The 25712-nt window shown below is 39.0% G+C and overlaps 2 protein-coding genes across 3 annotated transcripts; one reads left to right on the plus strand and one right to left on the minus strand.

Moving 5' to 3' along the window:
* Nucleotides 1-20: 20 nt before the first annotated feature.
* abitram (actin binding transcription modulator) lies at nt 21-1913 on the minus strand. The gene is made up of 6 exons (XM_079485604.1): nt 1455-1913; nt 1259-1310; nt 985-1114; nt 774-850; nt 597-666; nt 21-511 (listed from the first exon to the last, which is right to left on the minus strand). Exons 1-6 carry the CDS (start codon nt 1513-1515, stop codon nt 377-379), a joined length of 525 nt encoding a protein of 174 aa, XP_079341730.1. The 5' UTR covers nt 1516-1913; the 3' UTR covers nt 21-376.
* On the plus strand, nt 1654-25712 carry elp2 (elongator acetyltransferase complex subunit 2). Of its 2 annotated transcripts, XR_013788198.1 has the most exons (22): nt 1849-2013; nt 2213-2291; nt 2465-2535; nt 2750-2888; nt 4041-4118; nt 4361-4425; nt 4697-4763; nt 6129-6272; nt 6605-6688; nt 6824-6924; nt 14129-14257; nt 14403-14552; nt 14848-15039; nt 15276-15444; nt 16774-16831; nt 17877-17949; nt 19441-19630; nt 21013-21134; nt 21210-21352; nt 21435-21548; nt 23050-23288; nt 25612-25712. XR_013788198.1 is itself a non-coding variant. In XM_079485602.1 (21 exons), the coding sequence occupies exons 1-21, from the start codon at nt 1882-1884 to the stop codon at nt 23201-23203; spliced, it is 2454 nt and encodes an 817-aa protein (XP_079341728.1). In that variant the 5' UTR covers nt 1654-1881; the 3' UTR covers nt 23204-23480. The 2 variants fall into 2 exon arrangements, 1 of the variants encoding a protein (XP_079341728.1); XM_079485602.1 differs by lacking the exon at nt 25612-25712 and having other exon boundaries at nt 1654-2013; nt 23050-23480.

The raw sequence follows: 25712 nt of genomic DNA on the forward strand, positions 1-25712 counted from the left end.
AGTTGGAATACACAGAGAATAGAGTTGTTCCTTATATTTAGCATTTATTGAAAAGAAAATTCTGCTTAACTTGCAGGTTATGTTGCAAAAGAGTTTTCTACAGCAATCACATTGAAAATAATAATAATGTATCTGTGAACATACAGCTCTATTCTTCAAAAGACAATGGCTTGTTCAAGTATCTAATAAAATACATTTTAGAAGCATTTCACAAAATGCAGATGCGGTTCAGAGCTCGCTCGCAGCGCAATAAAATGAAATTTAAGATCGCAACTTAATACAAAGTCTTGTTTTTTGAAAACAGCCGTGATGTCACCTGCTTTTGTCTTCTTGAAGCAGCAGTTCTTCAAAGGTACTTTTACAGTGCCAGCTGAACTCAAGAGCCTTCCTGTTGGTTTGTTCTTTGAGAAAGAACCTCCTCGTATTGTTCTCTGGTCAAAAGGCCTTCAGTGATGCTCTTACTCTCTTCAAATTTTGGCAAAATAACGGCGATGTACCCCTCTGTGGAAGGCTGTGCCATAAAAAACGAACAGAAATAGCACATTTCGTCTTCGGGCTAACAGGGTAAATATGTTTTGATGAAAACAGATAGTCACCTTTTCCAGTAACATTTCTGGCATGTTGAGAATGGCTTCATTTACTTCTAAGAGGCGTCCTCTGATACAGCTGTGGAGATATGGGAGAGCTGACCTCATTACGAGCGTATCGTTGAGCAAATATAAAAGCCGTAAGTGATATTAAACCAGTCTGTCACAGAAGCCAATACGACTCACCTGAATATGGTATACTCCTCCTCATCGGTACACGTTATTCTACATAGAGGGGCAAACTCCGTGAGGAACTGACCGCCCTGCAAAGTAAAGTACACAGCGCACATGCCAAACAATAATGTAAAAAATACAATATATATATATTGTACAATTACATTGACCGAGACTGTATTCTTGTGTATGAAAATAATATATGATGGCAACCGATACAAACTCTCTTTGACTTTCCAGAAACTTTGTTCTTCAGGCGGCTGCACCCATCACTGATCTGATAGTTGATGTTTTTGATTTTTCGTCCATTCTGAAGGATTGGGTGAGACTCTGCTAGTGTGATGACGCAAATCCTTCCAGGACAAACATGCACGTTACATATTGAACATGCAAGATTTAATGCATCAGTGTCCATATTCCTTTTGAAACTACTGTAAGTATGAGTACATCGATGACATATGAACATATGTGTATGGAGAGGTAGGCACGCGTTTTACCTGTTGGAGTGCTGGAGAATGCAGTGATCCTCACGTGCTTTTCCTTTTAAATCTAAATAACATTACACACAGTCACGAGCTGTCAAATATCATAATTCAGAGCGCTTATTAAAGATATACACTTAATGCTGTGTACTGAACATCTCATCCACAGAGTCAATATGAATCGACAACATGCTGTAACGTTACGCATTACCTGTTCTGTACCAGCGGGTGAAATATCGGTCAATTACAGAAGGAGCTTTTCTGTCTTCCATAATAACTACCGACTACAAACAACAATTATCGTATGATGGAAAAGTTGTGAGTGATGAGATTAGATCAAATGTGTTGTGAGCAAAACACCCTTGCAGGATCCAAACACTGGCGCTTTAAGTCGGACAACAAATAATGTTACACACGAGCAGTCGTTTCTCAATTCACATCCGGTTAAATTAAAGAGGCGCAATCCGTGGTTTGATGATACACGTGATTTTCTTATAGTTGTATAATAATTGTTAGTAAACCAAATTAATCGTTCCCACCTCATATTTGCAAACTTATATCTAACAACTGGAACTACTGTATCGTAGGAAATATTTCCCCCGGGTGCGGTTTAACTGTAACACGCAACGGCATTGAAGATGGAAGCGCCTGTTGTGGACACATGTCATGTATCTTGTTGTGCCAATCCCACTCCTAATGTCGTGTCATGGGGAAGAGGAGGTCTCATCGCATTCGGGACATGCAATTCAGTTGTCATTTATAATCCACAGGTACCTACTTTGCGGGTATTCTCTCTGATGTGGTGTAAGTGATGTAACTGCTGCGTATGCATCATAGTTACGTTTCCTATAAAGTCAAGCCATGTGTTGACTGCTCACACGAAGAAGTTTATTAGTACATAGTGTGTGAGTGATAAACTATTTAAATAAACGGATAATGTTCTCGTTGTTATGCATTCATTGTCATCAGGAAATTAAGATTGTCGAGGTCCTGAACAAACATACTGGAAGGGTCACTGCTGTCCAGTGGGTTTATAAACATGACTGCAGTAAGTCTCTTGCTTTAACCGTCGATAATAAACAGAAGTTAAAATATTTGTGAACGTGATGATCATCCAGGATGTCTCACCCCGGTTATATGATTTAAGGACTGCAAATGCTATCTTTGATAGTTTATTTGAGCCTACCCAGTACACTACACTTACACTGTCTGTTTCTCTAGGTCCAGAAACACAGTTGGTGTCTGGCGGGTCAGATAATAATCTTATTGTTTGGGAGAAGCAAGATGGAAAGGTACGTATTTACAAATGATTCATATATAAACACTTTACTAAATAGTTTGTGCAACAACAACACATATTAGATTTGGTTCCTCTGAGTTTTTGATCTGTTGTATTTGTTAAAAACGTAATTATTTTAGTTTCCATAATAACAATAATAATTGCCCAGTTATACCTGTAAAGATGTGGCTGGTTGTTGACTTCAGTTTGTCTGTCTTCTGTCCCAGTTCAGTGCAAGTGCAGTGTGTTCAGGACATTCGGGGCCCGTGTGTGCAGTGGATGCTGTGTCTCTATCCTCACAAATACTGGTGGCCTCAGCATCATCTGACTCCACTGTTAAACTCTGGACATGCATCTCTGATAAAGGTAAAAAGCTGTAGACTTAAAGGAGAGGTTCACTTCAAAATAAGTCCCCATTGACTTAAGTCATTTTTATTCTTACTATTGAAAGTCAATAGGGGGTTATTTTGAAGTGAACGGAATGGGGAGCTTTTTTGTTCTCCAAGCCTGACATCTGCTGGTTGGTAACTGTAAACGATTACAAAGTATTGCTGAAGGTCCATACATAAGAATCAAGTTAAGAGACAATAGAAATAGATAGTCTATAAAACATTAAGGGTATTATTCTTACATTATTCAAATCACACTGTAAAAATAATATTTTTAAGAATTGTAATTGTTGGACTAGAATTCTTCTGTTCAGCCGTCTGGAAGGTTTAGAATTTTATATAAATATTTTATTGTATAATAATTGATTTTATTGTATAAACATCTTATTAAATAAACAATTGAATGGGTTGTGTAACTTTGTGGCATTTTAGTTTAGCCAAGTAACAGGTTTTCTACCGGTAACCCAAAATAATACTGACTGGATATTCTTTTAACTTACTTCCTGTACTACCTTACGTCAATTACCTGTTATTTATTTTGCTTGTTACCAGAAATTATCTGCAGGGACTCCAGTCTTTGCAGATATGTACAGGAAATTAAGTTTGGGCCACAAAAGTGCACATGAGCAGTAACGTTTGTTTATGTTGTTGCTTTGTCAGTGCTTTATCAGTGCTTTCTAAATTGTAAAATTTATATCCATTTTTTTACAGCAGTGTTTGTGGTGTGTGAAACGCATAAACTGTCAATTAAGTGTGTAATTGTGTTTAGGGCATACAGTTCTAGTCTCGTTAAGCTTTTTTTGAATATTAATATCTTTTGGAATCGTTGCCTTAGGTCATGCGATGATTATGAATTGCATCATTTCTCTACCATTCAAATGACATTTAACTAATGAGCTGTCTGCCGAAAAGCAGAAACGGATTTTCTTTTGGCCCAAATAGTTTAAGAATATCATTATATTTTAATTTAGCTCAAGATATTCACCTACAGGTTTTCTGGGTAATTGCTGTAATACAGTTTGATTGTTTGGATAACCTCCTTTAAAAGAATAAGTTATTATTCTTATCAGAATTCATCATGAGCTGGCAGGTTGGGTCTCATGTCTGGAGTTTCTGCTCTCTTCATTAGCTGAATGCCTGCAGACCTTATCTTTTGGGAGCGGGTTTGTGATGGATGTCTCCTTGGCGCTGTTGCCAGGCAGCAGAGGTAAGCTGTGACCGCTGTTCTGTGTTGATTTGCTGCATTGTCCATCCTTATCACATGTAGAAATCTCCTTCTGTGCTTTAAATATGTCATTCGGCGATGTTATACTGCCTGTTTCTTTTTATTCACTGCTGGGCTTTAGCTGTACTTTGCTTCTCGATGCTGTTTAAAGAATAAGTTACTTGTCAGGTTGAGAGGTGTCCTTGTGGGGCACAGGAGGATAAATACATCTTTTTGTCCTGCAGTTCCAGTACTCGCCTGTGGGGGCGATGATAGCAAAGTCCAACTGTATGTGCAAAACAGTGAACAGGTAAGGTTGTTGATTAACTGTAATGCACTTGTACTCTCAATTATTTTAATGCAGAGGATTTTGTTTCTTTTCTAAGCGATGAGACTGGCATTTAAAATAATCAAATTATAAAGGCATCATATCTCAGGAACTGAATATTAAGGAAATATGATTAACTTGCACCAGGGCATATTTAGGGAGCTGTCTTTGTCTTCCTTGCAACAGGAATTTCCATTGACATAAACCACTTACCTTTTCTTGAATGACCAAATGTTTGGCACGTTGTGTTTAGTTTCAGAGGGTCATGACCCTGACAGGTCATGAGGATTGGGTTCGAGGTGTGGAATGGGCGGTTAAAGGTAGGACCCATGAAATCCTTTTGGGTGATTGGCACAATCTTGTTTTCATAATGTCAAACATGATTTTCTTTAAAACACTGACATCAACACATTTCCTTTTAATTCATTAAAAATAAGCTATGAAATGTTTAAAAGTTTAAGATTCAAAACTTTTACTGACACAATTTAGAAATGATTTGTTTACATAAAAGCCTTACAAATTCTCATTACCGTTATAATTTAAAACTTTCAATCACATAGCACGTTTTGCAAAAAAGTGCAAAGCCATGATGCCTAGGCAAGTTTTTATTAATCATACAGTGAGGGATAGAATTATTTGATCAGAAATACCTTTCCTCTGTGCTTGACTACAAGGGTTTCTCCACAAGTACAAAGTTATGTTTTGGTCAGGGATCAAATACTTCAATTTATGCATATACATTAACAACCTTTATATAATTTTTCCCCTGATTTTTTGGTTGATTTTCGGTTTCAAACAGTTAAAATAAACCCACTATATAAATAACAGACCCTTCACTTCTTTGTAAGCAGGCAAACTTACAAAATCACCAGAAGATCAAATAATGATTTCCCTCACTGTACATAATAATGAAGTATGTTAAAATTATGCTTTGTGCAAGGTATAGAACACAATTATGTTCATCATGATAATTTTGTGTGTTTCAAAATTTAAGAATGATACAGAATATATTTTATAATTTTATACAATCTTTACTGTCAGGATGTTTCAGTGCTTTCGGGACAATGACCCATTTATGCGGTGGGCCCAGATAGCTTCATAGTATCTTTCACCTCTGTATTGAAACCTCCACTAGAGCAGATTCATTTATTTTTTGCTAGCGTTCTTTAAAGGGTAGTTACCTGTACTAATGGTAAATCTCCATCATCATATTTTACCCCATAATAAAAAATGAAGTGACATTCTTTATCATAAAGAAAATGAAGGCTTATTTTTAGGAGGGTTTAGCAATGCCGAAAACAAAATCTCTTATTATCATAGAGAAAAAACATTTCCTTTATATTGTAAGGTAATTTTATTTTACTGTTTTACTGTGTTCATTTAGTCCAAATTGTCATTTGAAAGCAATCATGGTAAAATATTATTTTCATTACCGTATTTAAGTAATGAAAATAAATAAAATCGGTCAAGAATAACAGTAATTACAGAATTATTGCTGTTTTTGTGCATGAAATATGATGTGAATGTGTTTTTTGCGAGCTGAAGTTATTTGTCTATTAAAAGATGATACACTAACAATGCCACCCCGAGGAGCCGCCAATCTCTTAGTTTATAGTGCATGAAACTCATCTAAAAAACTGTTGAAGCAGGAAAGGCTCCCATACTGTCATTTCATTCATGTTTAGATGGTGAGCTCCTGCTTGCCAGCTGTTCTCAGGACTGTCTGATCAGAGTGTGGAGGCTGTTTGCCAAGACTGCTGCCGAACCAGAGCAACAGACTGACACTGTCATCAGAATGAAGGAGAACGTCTTTGAAGTGTCTGGAGATGGTGAGATCGGCTGCCAGTGTAATTAAATAGTCTGAGGAATGATGATTGAAGATTCTGTTTGCTGTGGAGTTCATTATTCGACCTTTTTTTTCACTTCATATGCATGTCCTGAACTAATACAATTCATATACTTTGTTTCTGAGTGAGGTTGCTTAAAAAAAGTGAAGTGTTCATCTTGATTTGGCTGATAGTTAATTTATTTAAAATGATTTAGCATTAAGAATGTTTACTACTTGATTAAAATCGTTTAAAATCAAAATATCTGCTAATCTTTTGCAACTTGGTGTCTTCTAATAACTTTTGTATTAAACGCTGTTAATTCCTGCCTCTAGTGTTTGCTGTGACTCTTGAAACAGTGTTAGCTGGTCATGAAAACTGGGTTTATGGAATTCACTGGCAACCACCACATATCAAAGGTATTCCTGCATGATTCATTCTCAGTCTTTGCTATCATGAGCAATGAGTTATTGTTTTTTCTTGATGTATAACTTCAATGAGATATGCATTTATTAGTTTTGACCAAGCTTTTTATATGTTGTCTTCCCCTGCAGGCAACATATGGGAACAGCCTCTGAAACTGCTCTCTGCGTCTATGGACAAGACGATGATCTTATGGGGGCCAGAGGAGGATTCAGGTGTGTGGGTGGAGCAGGTCAGTCACCTAACTCATTTATCGAATATCATGCAGTGTGAATACTGTGCACTACTGTCTTTTATTGATGTAGTTTGTGGAACAGAACGCTGTCTGGAATAATGCACCAGAAAATAGTATACAATGTACAGTTTATCACAAATTAATTGTCACAAATTGTTATTAAAAAAATTCAAAATACATTGAAGGATTCTAGATAACACAGTAGCATCATTGTTTTCTCTAAAGCACGTGCGCACACATTGCCAACCAAACACAGACAGTTTCACTTACCACGTCCGGTTCATGTCCGGCATCACTTCATCTATCTGTTTCAAACGATCTCCAAATCTAGCGTTATTTCCACTGTTTATATAACATTCATCACCCTAATGCAGCGAACAGACAAACACAGCTGAACTTCTCTCTCCTGCACACAAGTGAAAGCGACCTGTGCGCATGCTCCTTCTCCCGCTCTCCTTGGACGCATGCTTTTCTGGGTGAATAATCCAATAAGAGACTAAGAAAAGTTGTTATGTAACAATTTTTCATGTTCGAAAAAGTTGACCATGTCAAGCATGAGAATACAGCGCGTTGAACATTGTAAAGAAGTCAGAATGCATGACACACAGTTGTAGGGACACTTGCAGGTTCGTAATGCTCTAATGCAGCACTTGCCCAAATCTTATGAGAAGAATTTTTGTCTTTTTAATACACTAATATTCTTAGAACTCCAAACAATATTTATACAATCAATAAATGAAAAGCAATAGTGTGCAAATTGTAAATTTAAGTGTTGCTATTGGCAACATTGAATATTTCTGACCATAAAATGCAACAAATACAATATGGACAAACAACCCCTGTTCCAGAAAACGTAGTTTCACTTCTTTACCATTACACAAATGCTTTAACAAACTACAACCACTGGGGACCAGCAGTGTATGTAGACAGAAAAAGCTCATTCTAAGGTAATAAAAACATAACGCTTCATTATGTTAGGTCCTGATACACATTTGAAGACATAATTAAGAATATTATATTGCTTTTCTGTCTATAGATCATAAAAAATACACATTTGACACTTAAGGTGTAGGATTAAAGAAAAAATGCTATTAAATGCATAAAACAATCCAGAAGTGCTTCTGAACCAGTGTTTACATCTTGTGAAGTGGTCAATATTGTGATAAAAGCCCCAGGTATTATCGCGATGGGAACAGTGTATACCATCACATGCATAAACATGACTTTCTAACGTTGCTTAACTTATTCATCGAGTGGCATCCACCTCTCATCAAAAATGACTGTTCATCTTTTTAAAACTAATTTAGTTTATTTGATAAGCCAAATCTCAGAAGAAAATCAAGAAGAAAAACAAAAGAATCGGTAGTGAGACGGCCATGTGTGATATTTACGCTTTTTATTCATCACACTGCATTCATAAGGTCAAGTCGAATGCATTGTGGGTAACCCATAATCCCATCCTAAAGCCATTGCCATCTTTTGTACTCTGTCTCTCCATCTTCTTAATCTCTGTTTGCAAGTTATGGACTTCAAGAACCCGCAGCAGAGACGGGAAGTGAAAGCCAGCACAAGCTACATCCCACTCTCTGGGTCAATATCTGCCCATTCCCCGCCAACTCTATAAAATTTAACCCACATGCCAAATTTCACAGATAAGCTTGTTCTCTTCTACGGAGGGACTGTGAATGATTGTCGAGTTCCTCTGGGAAATGGAATGGCGCTACCTTAGATAACCTCAAATGCGGAATGATGTTTTTTTATTTTATTTCAGCCATAATAGAAGGGTTTGATTGGCGTTCCAGCAGCAGATAACAGACACGACTTGCTGCTTGATTAATAAGAAGCACTAACTTCAATCTCAGGGCTCAGATCACTGTTCTGCATAAAGCCTCGTGATTCTGACACTTGCCGGTGATGTCTCGCATGTTTTGTCGTGCTTTAGCAGGTCCAATTAAAAATGAAAGGTCGTGAAGTGCGATGGTGAGATGTAAAGGGTACGTTCCAGGTCGTACTGTACACGATTGTAGTGGGAGAGGCTGTATTCTCCACGCTGCATGTGTCTTCTGTGTTGTGCTGTAAAGGGCATACGATATGAGGTAGGTGTGAACCGGGTTATCAGATGTGGATGTGAGCCTTTGAACTGACACATCCCGCCTACAAGGGAAAACGAATGTCTGTTATCACACACTTCAGATTTTTGCCTTCTGATCCCTCATTTTCACTTGCAGCTTAAGTGCAATTTAAGAGCAGACGTTATACGCCGACTTAAAAGATGATCTCAAAATGCAAGACGCGGGGCTCAGGAACGGTTTTAAAAAACAAAGCACCGAACGCAAGCATCTTAAGCATGAAGCGTAAAAAAGATGTCCCGCCCAAAATCCCCCGATGACTCAGTCGTTTACAAAGAAGTCATGTTACCACGCCCCTTGTCATAACATCTTACAACTAACTGAAACCAAACCTATTAAAAAAAAACACTTGCACATATATCAGCATGTTAAGAGCTACATTTTACGTGGCCCAAATTCCCGCTCGTTTGCATACAGAGGACGATGTTTATGACCGATACCGCAGCCAGCCACAAGAGGGCGATCAAATTGCATTGGCTACACTTTTCAGGACATGTGCAGCACACGCCTGTTCTCGAGACAAAATTTTGAAAACAGAAGTTGCAATGACAAGTTGCTCCTGTAAACGAAAGCTTGCAGCGCTACTAACATGTGCTCAACTGCTGTGGAACTGACATTGTTGAGGGGCGCTGCATGAAAATGTTTTGTGTGAATCACCCCCAACTCTGCACTTCTAACAAAACTGCTCAAAAAGTGCTTTAAAAAAGAAAGATGTGTATTGATAAGGTAGTAGTGTAATGCAAAAACTTGCTATTTACAACCAGGCTTTGCTACAGAGTGCTCATGGGTTGACTGCTGGTGTCCCACTAAGCAGCAAATGACCAATATCACTGGTTAATTAAAAGGTCTATAAAAAGGGAAAGACTTCTCCATAATGATTAGCCTAATTGGTGAAATTTAGCAGAAAGCTGACTTGCAGTGGGGTGGCCAGGCGAACCGCTGGGTTAAGTACACCCTGCTAATAAGTCATGTTGCCAGTTAGCATTATGGTGCGACTCAAGGGACCGTTCTAGAGCCATATGATCTTTAGGCCATTACTGTTGTGCTAATGGTATATTTCTCCTCATAGAACAGCGGGGAAATGTTGCCAGACCAGATCTTTAACCTCTAGACCTCACGACCTTATGCATCACGAAGAATTCAGACATAGGAATCTATCATTACAGTCTGTCGAGGGACGAAAATGGAGCTTCCGAACCATGCAGAGAAAAGCATGAGCATTAGTTGCTCCGGTAATGACCGACTTTATCTTAGAAGATAAATTCAAGAGAGTCTAAGTGGTTTAGAAAACCCTTTTATACAGAGTGGCTTACAGTATAGTTTTTGATTGGGTGATTTGCCACCTCAAGGGTGCAATGGGTGTAGTTCATGTATACACTGAGTTTGGGATGTACTTCTATCGGATGTGTTGTTCCACAGACAATTGTCTGCACTCATATTTTGAGTGCGATTTACTAAAATTCAAAGTGATGTAACTACTAGAATTGCCATGAAATGATTTTTGATAGGGCTGTCAAACGATTAATGGCGATGAATCGCATCCAGAATAAAGATTTGTTTTAACATAATATATGTCTGTGTACTGCGGATATTAATTTTGTATTTATAAACATATACACATACATAAATATATTTTAGGAAAAAAGAATAGACACTTTGTGGGATGCAATCATAATATACAGCTCATAAAAGTATCGCTACAAGCAGAACAGTATGATTTTTTTCAACCAACGTATTACAATTTTGTGAATGTATTCCTATTTTGCAGTTGCAATGTCACACATTCTGTGTTTAATATTTTTCAAAACAACATCTCTCTACTTCTTTGTTACTATCTGTGTCTATCAGGACTGCTGGACAAAAGTCATTATCATGATTATTTTGACCATAATTGAGATCACGATTAACCTGATTACTCCCGGATATTCGAAAGTCATAAAAAAAATAACATGTCTGTCTTACTTTAATTCAACTTAAAAAGCTGCTCCTTACAACATGGAAAGCCACACAAGAATAGATTCTCATTAGTTATTTAGTTTTTGTTATCGTCTGAAGCCGGTTAATTACGATTAATAGTTGGAAGCCAAAATTGACAATTACGATTAATCACAATTTATTGAACAGCCCTAAAATGTATATGAAGCTGCTGTGCAATTGCAACAATGCAAAATTGTACAAAGCGCTCTAGAAATACATTTAAAATGATTAAAATAAAACTCCAGAATGTCAACATCTGTCGCATTGGTTATCCAGCTTCAAGAATCACTTGTGTACTTTTTTACTTATATCGTCATAGCATAAAAAAAATGCGTCAAGTCCCATCCTAAACTCTACGGTTAGTGTTCTAACACACATCATACCATAGATCCATATTGGTGTTCAGAAACAAGAGTGATTGCACAATATACCCAAGAGAGCTGGCCATGATATATGAGTAGCCATGTGGACTGAATTTAAAATCAATGCGCTTAATGTTGCATCGCTCATACAAGAATGTCTCAGAGGTCTGTGCCATTCAAAAGGAAAGGGCTGGTCTTTATCGCTGCCATTAGTTCCGCTTTACCTGATCCTTAGGATACGCCAGTGAAGGGCAACTCAAATGTCTCTCTATTGGCAAACATGCAGGTGTAAAAACATTAATAGCCTTTATTATGTTGCCGTGTGTGGATGGGGTTTGGAATCTGTCCATACTGACCTGAAACTTCGTGAAACATGCTCGTGATCGAATTAGATGACTGATTTGTGTGTGTGTTGTCATTTTGATTGAGAGCGTAAGCCGGCCACCTGATCTGGAAAAATCTAAAATACAAATTCTGATATTTATTCTCCCACATGCTGTTTATACCAGTATTTTTTCTTTGAACACAAAAGAAGATAAATAGTGGAAGTCTGAGTGAATTTGTGCCCATACATGGGAAGTCAACGGGGTCAATGTTGTTTCGTCACCAACATTCTTCAAAATATCTTCTTTTGTGTTCTTCAGAAGAATGTAAGTCATACAGGTTTGGAATGACTTTAGGGTGAATAAATGATGAAAGATCTTTGTGTAAACTATACCTTCAACAAGACTAAATCAAACAGCATCTGCTGGAGGTCAAAAGTTATTTCACCATTGTGTAATTTTAGTGTGCACAGTGGCTTTTAACGCATCTCTTTTTCATAGCCAAATGTGTATGTAGATTCATTTTGTCCTTTAGTTTACTCTGTGTGTTTTGGCAATGCTCATGTTGACACTAGAGCGTTTCTTTTTTTTGCATGCACACTACCACACTACATAAATAAAAACAGAGTCAGGTTATCGCTGATGGCATAATCATGACTAATTATCTTGTTTTATACAATGTTGCCGTTTGCTCGGCTGCACGACTCGCTTCCCCCTTTACAGCTAAACACTTGAACCGCATTAAACGTGTTAGACACGGGCCAGACAGAGGCCAAGCCGCCTTTCTCACCTTACAGTTTACTGAGAAAATGATTACAGCTCTTTGGTATTCATAGCTCAGTCTGGGAGTTTACCCTGATACATTCTTGATGTAACTATTTTGTCTTTCGCTAGTGTTTGATTTAATGCGCGTGCTGCGATTACATTCAACATGGCATTAATGCATCTGAAGGAAGCAAACACGATTTATTTCTCTTTTAATAGCCCCCGCTTTGCATAACTCCTACTTTTTCGCTGTCTGCCTGATTAATTGCCGTCTTGGGTGCACATTAGACTGTTACTTAACTATGATGGAGCGCAGCTGTTGACTCTCAACACCGATTGCTGAGGATTCATGGCTGATAATTAGCGGCCCTCTTGACCAGCAGGTTCATCAGGGGCCACATTTCATAAAGAACTCGTATTAAACACTCGCTGTTGAGAAGGTGATCGAGTGTGTGGAGTTTGGTTCCCAGGTTCTTTGTTTTGTACAGCATTGCTGTTCGGGATGGGATTTAATCTGTCCTGGCGGATACATTTAGAGTAATTAACAGCAAAGTAGCTGCCTCAACATTACAGCAGATAATCACATAATCGTAAAGATTTTGTCAAGTGTACAACAGGGAAGCTTGTTTTCAGAGACTTCAGGTTCCCAAACTTTTCCATTCAGAACACACCTAAACGGCTATGATCTCTTTTACGACCACACCACATTATTTTGTAATGGAAATAGAAAAAAACACATTTGTTGTCTTTTAGTAGAGTTTAGTTTGTACTTTCCGTATCTTCACCAAGTGACTTTGCTTGACTCAAAATTTAAATAGATTTTTTGCGATCTTGTGAAGTTATTTGTTACAAATTCTACAGTTAAACTATGGTAAACCTGGCAAAATTTTTCACTTTTGGTCACAATGGTTTTACTGCAGTAACAGTGTTGTTTTTTTATTTTTTATATTTTACTTTTTGATCTACAACAGAAATGGAATATCATTTACATTACTATGTCTTTAAAGGTGCATTAAGACCTTTAATAATGAAGCGTTATGTTTTTATTATCTCAGAAATAGTTATTTCCATCTACATACACTGCGGGTCCCCTTATATGGAATTCACCATGTTGTTTCTACAGTAGCCCTAAAGGGACAAACTGCTCTACTGAGCGCGTTTCGTTAATACGTTATGTCCTCCGGCAAAGAATCGAAAATGTGACAACATCTTTGTCCTTTGTCAGCCACCATAGTGCTTCAAAGGGCGAGGGAAGGGGTGGAGTGAGCCGTTAAACCGCTAGAGGCCACTTAATTCACTGTTTATAGATATCCAGGAAGCTTACTTGGTTGCAATCTTTAAAGAGTAACTATTACAATGTCCTTAAAATTACATTTCATGCCCTGTGTCATGTTGCTGTGTGTGAATGTAAGCAGTCTGCCAAGTTGTAAAGCAGTAAGTGAACGAGTAACAAAGTTATTGGCTTGGGAGTAAAGCAGTCAGATTTACGTCACTCCGTGTAATGCCGGACACTCCATTAACCAAAGTAGGACCTTAAAAATCACAAAATATTTACTCTTTAAAGAATGGAGTTTTGTTCCTTTACATTTTTAATCTAAATATTAAATTATCTCTCCTTTCATTTCTGTCATCCTCGCTGATAAAGGTTCGTGTTGGTGAAGTTGGAGGAAACACTTTGGGCTTCTACGGCTGCCAGATGAGTCCAGACGGCGCTATGATTCTGGCTCATGCCTTCCACGGAGCACTGCACCTCTGGCACGATGACAACAGCCAGGTCAGACTCTAAACAGCCGTCTGTCACACCTGAGTGATCAAACTCAGTTAATACACACCATGGTGTCTCTAATGAGACAGTCACAGCACACATTATGATTTATGCCAAATGCGTGTAAAAGGAATGTGGACTTTGTGTTGCGCAGGGGGTGTGGAGGCCTGCGGTCGTGGTTTCGGGTCACTTTAACGCAGTGCAGGACTTGAGCTGGGACCCTGAAGGAGAGTTTATCATCACCGTCGGATCAGACCAGACCACCAGACTCTTCACACCCTGGAAGAGAAAAGGATGCTCGCAGGTTCATTTTAGACTTGTATTTGTATTGACTTCTGTAAGTCAGTTATAGGGATAATTCAACCAAAAATAAAAATCCTCGAATAAGACTTTCTTTTGGGGAACTCAAAAGAAGATATTTTTTAAATGTCTCAGTGGTTTTGTGTCTATACAATGGATGTCAATGGGGTCAAGTGTTGTTTGGTTACCAACATTCTTCAAAATATCTTTTTTTGTGTTCTGCAGAAGAAAGAAAGCCATACAGTTTTAGAATGACATGAGCGTGTATAAATGATGAAAGACTTTGCACTCTTTTGCAGGTGACCTGGCACGAGATCTCCAGGCCGCAGATTCACGGCTACGACATGCAGTGTCTGACCATGGTCGGGCGTTTTCAGTTCGTGTCCGGTGCCGACGAGAAGGTCCTGCGGGTGTTCAGGGCTCCGCGGAATTTCGTGGAGAACTTTGCCAGCATATCCTGCGCCTCTCTGGAGAAACTGCTGGGCTCCAGTGTAAGTAATTGGAATCGTCACGCTTTAATTAACCATGTAAAATAAAACCTGCTTTAATTACTCTTGCTCAGGGAGATTGGAATATCTCATAGTCTCACAGTTTTCCATTATCTTATTCATCATGATTATACACAAGTTCAAAACATGATGTCATTTGTAAATCCGAGTTAGACTGATGTTGTCTAAAACAGACGTGTAGTAATGTTTTATGCTCTTTTTGTTCCCCGAATGTCCAGGAAAACGTCGACCTGCCGGAAGGAGCCAGCACACCTGCTCTTGGCCTGTCCAACAAAGCTGTCTTTCAAGGTGACCTTACATCTAAGTGCCCTCAAAAGGACGGTGAAGGTTTGGATAGCGTGTCCGACCAATACAAAGAATCCTACTTTCAGCCACTCAAACTCACAGGTATTTGTGTTGTTTAAAGACCCGTTTTGCTTATTTTTGCTGTGACTTACACCAGTATCTCTTAGCTAGTGGGCTTCAGGTCTGTTCTGATAAAAAAAAGTAACCTTGAAAATCTCCTGAATAGATGTTTTCAGTTTCTGAGTTACTCCTGGAAAAGACAATCTGTGACATTAAAGACAATGTTCTCTGGTTTATACGTGTATCTGGGGCATGAATCAGTGATACCAGAGACAAATGATGTTACAGCGCAGGGGAAGGGTGGAGGGGCAGTGTGTGTTGAAGCGGGGTGGGGGGGTTGGGGTTTTATGCCTCTCTTGCTTTAGGCAAACAGTGGCCAACATTGTCAATGTGATTGAAAAAGCTCCTTAATCTGGAATCATAATTAGAAAGAAAGTTTATATAATTGCAAAGTTAAAATATTGATGACTGTGGGCTATGAGGCGGATGCCGAGATGTTAATGGAATAATACCACTGCCTTCGCCTCGCTTTCTCTTGGAGGAGCAAAGATGGGAATAACTAAAACCACAAACCAGAAGTCTCCATTAGGGCTGTGCGATTTGGGAAAAATAGTGGGGTTTTTTGACAGACAGTACGATCCCAAAAACTGTGTACACTATTATATATACAACTCCCATTATAACCCTTAAACCCAATAAAAATGATCCATGGTGTAAGTGAATGATAAAATAGTACATAGGCTGATTAATTAACCTTTAAGTATTTGGGATTTTTAAAACCGGTAGAAAATGTGCTGAATGTTTCATTTCATCCAAGTGAAATTAGCAAAACAGTTAGATAGAATTTAAAATTAGTTTGAAATGCAGAGCCAGGCGTAAGTTGACGCAGGGTGCGCTTGTGTGTCAAGCCTTGTCCATTTTGCCAGATGCGCTTGTGGCTTTGTGTGCACGTAAAGTTTAAATGCTCGTCCGGGAGATGCGCCACACGGGGCAGAGATGAGAGCGCGAGTATGACACAAGCTGTGTGTGCGCTCGTCAAATGTAAGCGGCTTGTCCAGGAGACACGGAGGGACGTGCGAGTATGACATTCTTTAAATTCCAATTAATCGCTCAGCCCTTGTCTCCATTCTGTTTTAATTGATGCACGTGTCGCATAAATGTCCGTGAAGACGACAATATTATAGCGGACTTTCACGAAAAGAGCTAAATCTGATTTACAGCACGTTGTAAAGCTAACGGTCGTTGAAAATTGTAGATAAAGCTGCCGTTGTTCCAGACGGCTTTAAATAAAAGAAGCACGTTGAGAAACACTGTAGGCATCTGCTCATTTCTCATAATAATGTGTGTATTTTGTGACTGTGTTCTCACCAGAGCCCCCGACAGAGGACGATCTCTTGCAGAACACCCTGTGGCCGGAGGTACAGAAGCTGTGAGTGTCCCATCAATTCTCATTTGAGTTTGTCTGCTCTCATTGGCTGTTGTGCATCAGGCGCTAATGCTGTGCCACATTATTGCTTAACAAGCTTGGGTGGTATAAATAATGCAGAATAATAGGTATTTAGAGCTCATGACAAGACGCATTCCTTCTGCACGCTGTGACATTAAACAGAAGAAGACGTTTTACCGAACAGTTCTGCCGTTTACTCTTTTTATCTTAACAGGACCCTGTCCTGATTTCTCTGTTTGGGTTTATTTTGTGATAACACCTGGCCAGATGTACACTATCACTTACATAACTCATCAGGTTTATTGACATAGACATGTGAAGGTAACTCAATCGCCCCCTTGAGGACTGATTTCTTTCCTGTGCCATCTCTGTAACACAAGAGCGCACATGTTGGCCAAGAATTTACGTCCGTCTTTGCATACTTATATAAGTGCATGTTTCTGGCTCGAGGTTCCCAAGCTGTTTGCTCCCCAGCAAACCAAAATGACATATGACTTTGACATTTGCACAAACTGTAGGCAGAACATAACAAAATTGGCCGCTTAGTGGCATTTTGCACTGGTTGTAGACATAATAAGTATGCCCTTTAAAAAAAAGCTATGAAGCTATGATTCTGAGATCATATAGTCATTTGACTTAATGAATTTATTATTAAGTGATGTGCTGAATTATATTTATTCAATAAAAGTTTGTTCTCTCTCTCACTCATGAGCAATACACAAGGCAGCACTAGCTATACTAGAATAATTTCCACACGCAGCTGTAATAACTGACAGCCCGGCTTCCCGAGCCATTCATCCAGCGCTGGAAATTACTAAGCAGATCCGCTAATGGCTGCCAGAGCTCACAGCTTTCTTCCATTCCCATAAGCACAGGAGAGAGAGGGAGCGTATGGCAGTCCTGACACTCGGCGTTTGAATCAACGCCCCACCGTCTCTCTGAACCCGTCACGCTGCTCAGCCTTTATTTCTGAGGAGGCATTTACTGAACCCTCATTAACAAACGTCTCTTCACGGTGTCTCCACAGGTACGGACATGGCTTTGAGATGTTTTGTCTGGCGTCGGATTCTTCGAGGACCGTGGTGGCCTCTGCGTGTAAGGTACAGTCACACGGGTGACCAGATGGTCATTAGTGTCACACGAATGTTGCCACAGAATGTCATTACAGGAAACACCAAAAGCATGCATGCGTGAAATTGCACTAATTTCAAATGTATATACTAGGGGTGTGACGAGATGCCGTGGTGCGAGAACACAATTTCCTTACACAAGTGGCATGATGGAGTGCGGGGCTCGAAATTGCGGCCCTTTTTTTATTACCGTACAGAACACGCTAATAACTGCACAGAGTATGTGTGTGCTGTGAGCAACAGTGACCGGCCCGGCAATTCATAGACAACGTGATTTTCCATCCCGCGGTGCTGCTTTCCCACCGTAAACACGGGAGACCGATGGGTTTGAATGTTGGCGTCCATCTCTCGCATCTGCAGCGCCTCGCGCACTAGTGTTTACTGACTGTACCACAAGTACAGGATAGCAATTGCAAGTTCACATTCAATTATTTAAATACATTCGCAGGCAAACCCCTTCAGAAACTGATCATCTGTCTCTTACATACGTGCAATGTTAGCATAAAACATGATGTGTTTAGGTAGTTTTAACTGTTTCTCTGAAAGCTATGAGGGTTCATTCGGTGGTGGAAGGAGGATTGACCGTGTGATACGATCGCCACCGCTGCTAACACAAGCACTATGCAAAAAGCATATCGAACAAAACCACAGCTCTTTACTAAAAGCTTTGCCTGTTAAGAAAACAAAACATACATTTTCTGCAATCATTTTGTGACAAAACATTTTGCAGTGTTTACATATTGTTTATTACTGCATAATTTCATTCATTAAAATAGAAGGTTAATGTGTTTAAACTTTACATTTTACATTTGCCATTTTGCACTCTGCACATTATAGGTTTGATTTTGGCGTTATTAATATTTTGAGTTAGCTTTTATGTTTATATTTGTATGAAATGTATTAATGTTTGTTTGTTTTATTAACTTAGTAATGTTTGCTGTCTTTGTTTATATATTTTTTCATGTTAATTCGATTTTTTGGAGTCTATTTATTTGCTTTGTTTTATTGAGTTATTGATTTATTTATTTGTTTTCTAATTTAGTTTGAGTTTTTAAAATGATGTTGAAGACTCTTATTTTCTTAGATTTCATGTAACATAATTTGTTTTGTTGTAGTTTTAGTAAAGTAAAACTAATACTGACAGTGTCAGTTCAGTGTTTAGTTACTTCTGACTTAATGTACAACTGTGTGCACGTGAAAAGCATACAGGTCATAACCAACCATTTATATATATATAAAAAAGTCTTAAAGGTACAGTTTTAAAAACAACCTTTTCAAATTTAAGGGTCAGAGAAAGAAACAGAAATGATCGCATGAGACCAAATTCCAATAGAAAATGTCTCTCTGAGAGAGAAAAAAATGTCAGTAAAACTGTAGAATAAAACCCTTTATCTCATACTTTTAGCTTTTACTTTGTGTAGTAAGTATTGTGTGTTAAGATTCGTGTGTGTTCTGTCCCAGGCTTCTAAAGCAGAGCATGCTGCTATTCTGCTGTGGAGCTCCACCTCCTGGAAACCGCTCCAGTCGCTGTCCTGTCACAGTCTGACCGTCACTCAGATGGCTTTCTCGCCCAACGGATGCCTTCTGCTCGCTGTTTCTCGAGACCGCACCTGGTCGCTGTGGAAACGGGAAAACCCTGGCCCGGATTCAGGTTAGCAGACTCCCCATCTGTCTTCATCGGTTCAACACCCAGCTGTCATTTTTCACCGCTCACAGAGAGAGCTTGTGATCGCAATCTCTATTGACCGCAGTTTAAAAGCATCTGTGTTTTCTGCCTTTTTTTCAGCACACACCTCTTTGCTCATACGCAGTGTTTTCCTTCATTCCTCTATTGTTTGTCAACACTTTGTTTATGAGTTCGGGGATTGCAAAAGGTCACCTGAGATTCGCCCTCTCGCCGTCTCCGCCTGCACAAACCGCTAAATTACTGTTGACATCAAGTAACCAGAGGAGCGTCTGTTTTTCTTTCTTCATTTTCTGAGGCACCGCTGGTCGGCGAGGGTTCAGGCACACAATAGTCCGTTCTGGTTGATGCCGGTATTACTCACAGCCTATATGGTGCAGATGTGAAAGGTTTAGCCAGTGTCAGAGCTGATCAGAGAACAGCCTAGCACGACGGCTGAGCGGTGTCAGGCGTGTAAAAATCTCCATCACAAAGACTTGTAGATTTTCCCACCGCCCGTCTATGCCATCTCTCAGTCTGCCTCGCTCGCTCTCTCTATTTGTGTTTCTGGTTAATGAGTTTGGCCATTTGGCGGCTGGTTGGGCTTTAATTAGTGAAGTCACGCATGTGTTGGGATGTGACACATGTACGGAGAGGGTTTTGGCTGAGGTGCCGTCACCGGGGTGTGATGACCCGATTGGCAGTCAGGGTTTGTTAACTAAAAATATAAATGAGTCATCTTGAATTGAATCCAACGCTCTCTGGATTGAATATGGGCTTTCCCATTAATAATAAATGCAACTGGAAAGTAGCAAATCTTGTTTTATGATGTAACTTGTTTTGCAGAAGAAAGAAATTCATATAGGTTTGGAATGACATGAGGGTGAGTAAAGGAAGACAGAGACATTTTTGGCTGAACTTTATCTGGGCCAGGCACGTGCGTCCCATGAAACTATCTGTTTTATCTTTACAACATAAACAAACGTTACTTCGCATGTGCACTTTTGTGACCCCCACTGAACTTCTGCTACACATTCACAAACAATAGAGCGACTGTAGTTTATTTATGAAGAAGCGTTACTTGGCTAAACTTGTCTCCAGGATTTTGAATTTAGACCAAGCTCAACTGCTAAATGTCAATGTACCATACAGTTTGTTTAAATGCGACCGAAATACAGGACCCATTCAACACATTGTTTATTTAATACAATTATTATACAGAAAAACTAGATAAACACAAACCCTAAGTTAACTGGGGTCGACCTAAATAAAAAACTAAAAGCCTTTTTGTCCTTATACTAATGTATTTCACAGCGTTAGTATAATAAAATGTTTTTTGTTTGAAAAATCTATGTTTTTTTTTGTTTCAGCACCAAGTTTTTCACTATATGCAAACACCAGTAAGGACACAGCGGTTCATACACGCATCATTTGGTCTTGTGACTGGAGCTCAGACAGCAAGTACTTCGCAACATCGAGCCGAGACAAAAAGGTAGCTTCCGTTTAACCATCAATCCCCTTTCCCCCTCAGATCAAACATGAGAGGTTCTTGTTGTTGTGTTTGTAGGTGATCATTTGGGGTCATCTTGATTCTGAAGACTGTGTTGGCAACCGTGATGATGCAGGTGTGAATCCGTGCTCCTCTGTGTTGGATGTTGGAGATTCAGCGACTGCCGTGTCAATCTGTCCATTTCTCTGTTCAGACCAGAGGTAAAACTCTTACCCAGAATGCTGAAGGTGATGACATGGTCATGAAAATCTGAAAAGTGATTTCTTGTGTTTGTTTGTGCAGTTATTTGTTGGCTGTAGGTCTAGAGAATGGAAAGATTTTGCTGTACAAATGGAGGCCAATGGAGGATCTGGCTTCTGGAGCAGATTGGAGCAAATGTGGAGAAACCGACAGCTCGTATCCTTTTTTTTTTTACAGGTCATAGGTTTGTTTGCAAGTCTTGACATTCCTATTAACAGATTCCATTAATAAGTTCATGTCATTCCAAACCTGTATGAACGTTGGTAATGGGACAACATTTGCCCCCATTGACTTCCATTGTTCGGACACAAAACCACCAAGACATTTCTCAAATGAGGTTTTTTGTGTTTCACAGAAGTAAGAAAGTCATACAAGTTTGGAATGACACGAGTCGTAATAAGCGTTTCAAATATAACAATTTTGGACAGTTATCCCTATTCTGTAAATTTTCTGTGCAGAAAATGTGATTGTGTGAGTGTACAGCTTCAATATGGGCCTTCCGATATCAAGTAGTTAACTGAGTTCACAGCAGAGGTATTTTATAAATAGCTCAGATAGTTATACACACTGCCAACAACCATTCTAGTTCTCTTCTCAAACCGCCTCTGAAAATGACAAATTCCCAAGTTAAACAAGACCGTCCTAGCAGCTCCCAGAGAGCAGTGGTGCTTGTGTAATTGACAACAAAAAAAGCGGCGTGTTTCTTTGCTGGCCCACGCTGCTCAGGAGACGCTTCAGGTTGATACAGAGATCCCGTGGGCAGCCTCCGCATTGATCCGTGAAGAGAGAGAATGAGGTGTACGAGGCCGGGCCCTGTTGTGTGTTCTGTTTAAACTGAGCTCTTTCTCGCTCTCTCCCCACGGTGGATTCGGTCCAGACTGGGTGAACTCTGTCTTTCTGTAGGTGTAATTGATAAACCATCTGTGTAGGCGGCACTCTTATAGGTGTTTCTTACCCTGAAGTTCACCCAAAAATGAAATTCACCCTCATTGTATTCCAAAGGTGTATGACTGACTTTCTTCTAAAGACCAAAACACGAATATTTGAAGAATGTTGGTTGCCAAACAACGTGGTACTCATGACTTGCATTGGTTTTGTGTCCATCTAGTAGAAGGGATGGGTACCGCCGTTGTTTGTCAAAATAGCTTGTGTGTTCTGCAGATTTTTAGAAAGTCATACAGGTTTGAAATGACAAGAGGCGAGTAAACAATGACAGAATTTTCACTTTTGGTTGAACTAAATGCCTTTAAATGATAATGCTGGTTAATGCAACCACTGTCTGCATAATGTAGATTTGACACAGAAAATGATTTAGTTTTTGCCATAAAACTTGTTAATCATGTTTAAAGGAATGGTTTTATTTTAGAACTGAAGATTCTGTCATTTTCATCTACTCACCCTGATGCATCCCCTGCTCATCAGGAACATTTTGATCCCAGTGGACTTTGTATTGACATTGTATGTAAAAATAACATGACTCCAGTCCAGACAAGACATGCATGACAACTGCTGATTCACTGCAAACATCCAATGGTATTGCATCAGTGACAAAAAACTAAAGTTGATCTGCTCTCACTTTACAGCATTTCTGATAGGTTGACTTGAATAAAATTTCATCCATGCTTGTGTTTTTCCTTCACTCTCCATGAAATTACAGTCAGAGTCACACACTGGTAGTAAAGAGGTTACGCTGGAGGCCGAGGCAGGGGCGGGCTGAGGACGAGAGCCAAGACCAGAGTTGGGTCCAGCTAGCCAGTGCTGGTGCTGACCATGCTGTCAAAATCTTCAACGTCAGAATATCATCATTTTGACCTTATCCTGCTGCTGGAGATGTGACTGGGTGAAATGCATTCTGGGTAATTCTCTGTCTAGTACCTGACCAACTGCTTATGTTCAGTAAGTAAACGGACAGTGTTCAGCTGGCCAGTGTAAAACTGCTCACAGTGGTTAGTTTCTCACTTCAGTAAGTCAGCTTTTGTTCTTTCAGTTTCAACACTATTACATATCACTTGTAAACATGGATTGTTGTACTATTTATAATGTAAAAATACAGTTTGCTTTGTACTGGATTAAAATTTTTTTCTAACATCGAAGCGTCACGCAGTTGCTTATTTTTCTGAAGCTACAGTGACCAAAAAAGCATTTTGAAGACTCGAAATTTGATACAGCAAGTTTATCAAAACAGCTAATCCAATATATGCTTTAATACAAAATAATGCAAAATATAGGAGTTATGACCCCAATAACAACTGCATGCGTTTGATGCATTCCAACGTATTTCAGTTAGTCCTATCAAACGATTAATCGCATCCAGAAAAAAGTTTGTGTTAACATATGTATGTATGATTATAAACACCAATACATTTTTCTATATTTAGGAAATATTTACCAGAAATTTAAATTATGTTTGTTTATAAATACAAAACGAATATGCATAGTACACAGACATATATTATGAAAAACACTTGCAAAAAACCTTTATTCTGGATGAGATTAATTGCGATTTAATCGTTTAACAGACCTAATTTATTAAATTAAATGGGCCTTTTTAAGAATAAAATACTAGAAATGCAATTTATTTAGCTCAAGGCTACCCCCTGATGTATTTTGTTAGGGTGAATTGGTTCATTCTGGACACTAGCTGACTGTTGTGCTGTTGTGAGAAGTGAAGAGGTCTTGTGTGTCCTTTCTTCTACCGACATGTTAAATATTTGAGGGCTTGATGGAAGGAGAAATCTGACTGACATGTCGGCTCCAGACTCCAACCTTCTGTTTGCAATGAGGTCTCGGGATGCTCAATAATTCATTGTGCTCAGTCAGTGTACAGGAGTGGCCATTACACATTTATCTGCCATGCCTTTCTGTTTGAAGTGTTTAAGAGTGATTTGGTAGCAGTAGGAGGATTTCTCTTATCGCGGTTGCACCGTGTCTGGTGTAGACACAGAAGTGTTAGTTTCGAAACACTACAGTGGCTGACACAGAACTAAGATGTTGTTTTCGCTTCGTTGCTGAAGGAGAAGGTATTTAAGAAACACGCTTTTTGGAAAAGTTTGTCTGTTTAGGGCTACTGTAGAAACAACATGCTGAATTCCATGTAAGGGGACCCGCGGTGTATGTATATAGAACTGGCTCATTCTGAGGTGATAAAAACACAACGCTTCATTATGTAAGGTCTTTATACATTTCCAAAAAATACACATTGGATCTTTAAGCGATTATTGCTATTCATTTCCGATAAAAGAGCTTTAGGCCAAAGCAATTATTTAGATTTTTATTAATAAAACATTTTTTCAATAATTAAAAATGTTATGATTTCCATGCAGTTTAAGGGTACAAGGAATATGAAATGAGCACATCCACTTTGATTTGTTTGTGTGTGTGTGTGTGTGTGTGTGTGTGTGTGTGTGTGTGTGTGTGTGTGCGTGCGTCATACAAACACACTGAACGGTACAGCAGTGGAGCACACAAGTGTACACTTTCAAAAAGCACTGTATATAAAAACAAAACAACAAATGTTGTGGATTTCCTTTTTTGTTCTTGATGGGCAGTGATGTTTTTGAACAATAAAAATGACTAATAAAACAAAAAGCAAAAGTGGACCCCAAAACAGAACGGAGCGAGGGAGCTCTTCCAGCACAGAATAAATAGTTTTGTATAGCGATGTGCAAACTTGAAGACAGCACGTTTTCACACAGTGGCAAACAGACATACACGCTCACTGCTAACATTCTGTCTTTTTAACGTCATTTGTAACATCCCCCACTATCATAATATTATACCTCTACACAAAAAATAGGTTGTTTACATTATATACATCAGAAGTGGGTCTTTCTAGGGTGATGACCAGACCTTGCGGCTGTTGGATAAACTGGTGCACAGATGGAAAGACAAACCAGTTTAACCGTAAAACCAGCATATGCTTCGAGTCCATCTGAATGCTTGTGTCAAACCTTGCAGATTAAATTTTGCACATTTGAATGTTTTTTGAACATTTTCAAATTTGTGACCAACAATCAGCTTTTGACTTGGTTCCAAGGTTATTGCCAAGACAGTCGTAACCAACTGGATGTGCTTGCCATAGCCCATTAAATACATTTGAAACATAACATATCTTCGGGATATCTTAAAGTTTGATGCACAGTGATCTCAATCCACAGTACGTCTCAAAATTAATATCATAGATTAAAAAATGTGTTTTTCCAATTCTATCCTTAAACAGAGATTACATCACAATTCACTTCCTGGAATGGGAATGCCATGATGACATCACCAGACCATCATTTATCTTTCATTTTTTAAAATAACAAAACAGTTTATGGT

The sequence above is a fragment of the Barbatula barbatula genome (genome assembly GCF_947034865.1).
Source record: "Barbatula barbatula genome assembly, chromosome: 21".
NCBI classification, from domain to species: domain Eukaryota; kingdom Metazoa; phylum Chordata; class Actinopteri; order Cypriniformes; family Nemacheilidae; genus Barbatula; species Barbatula barbatula.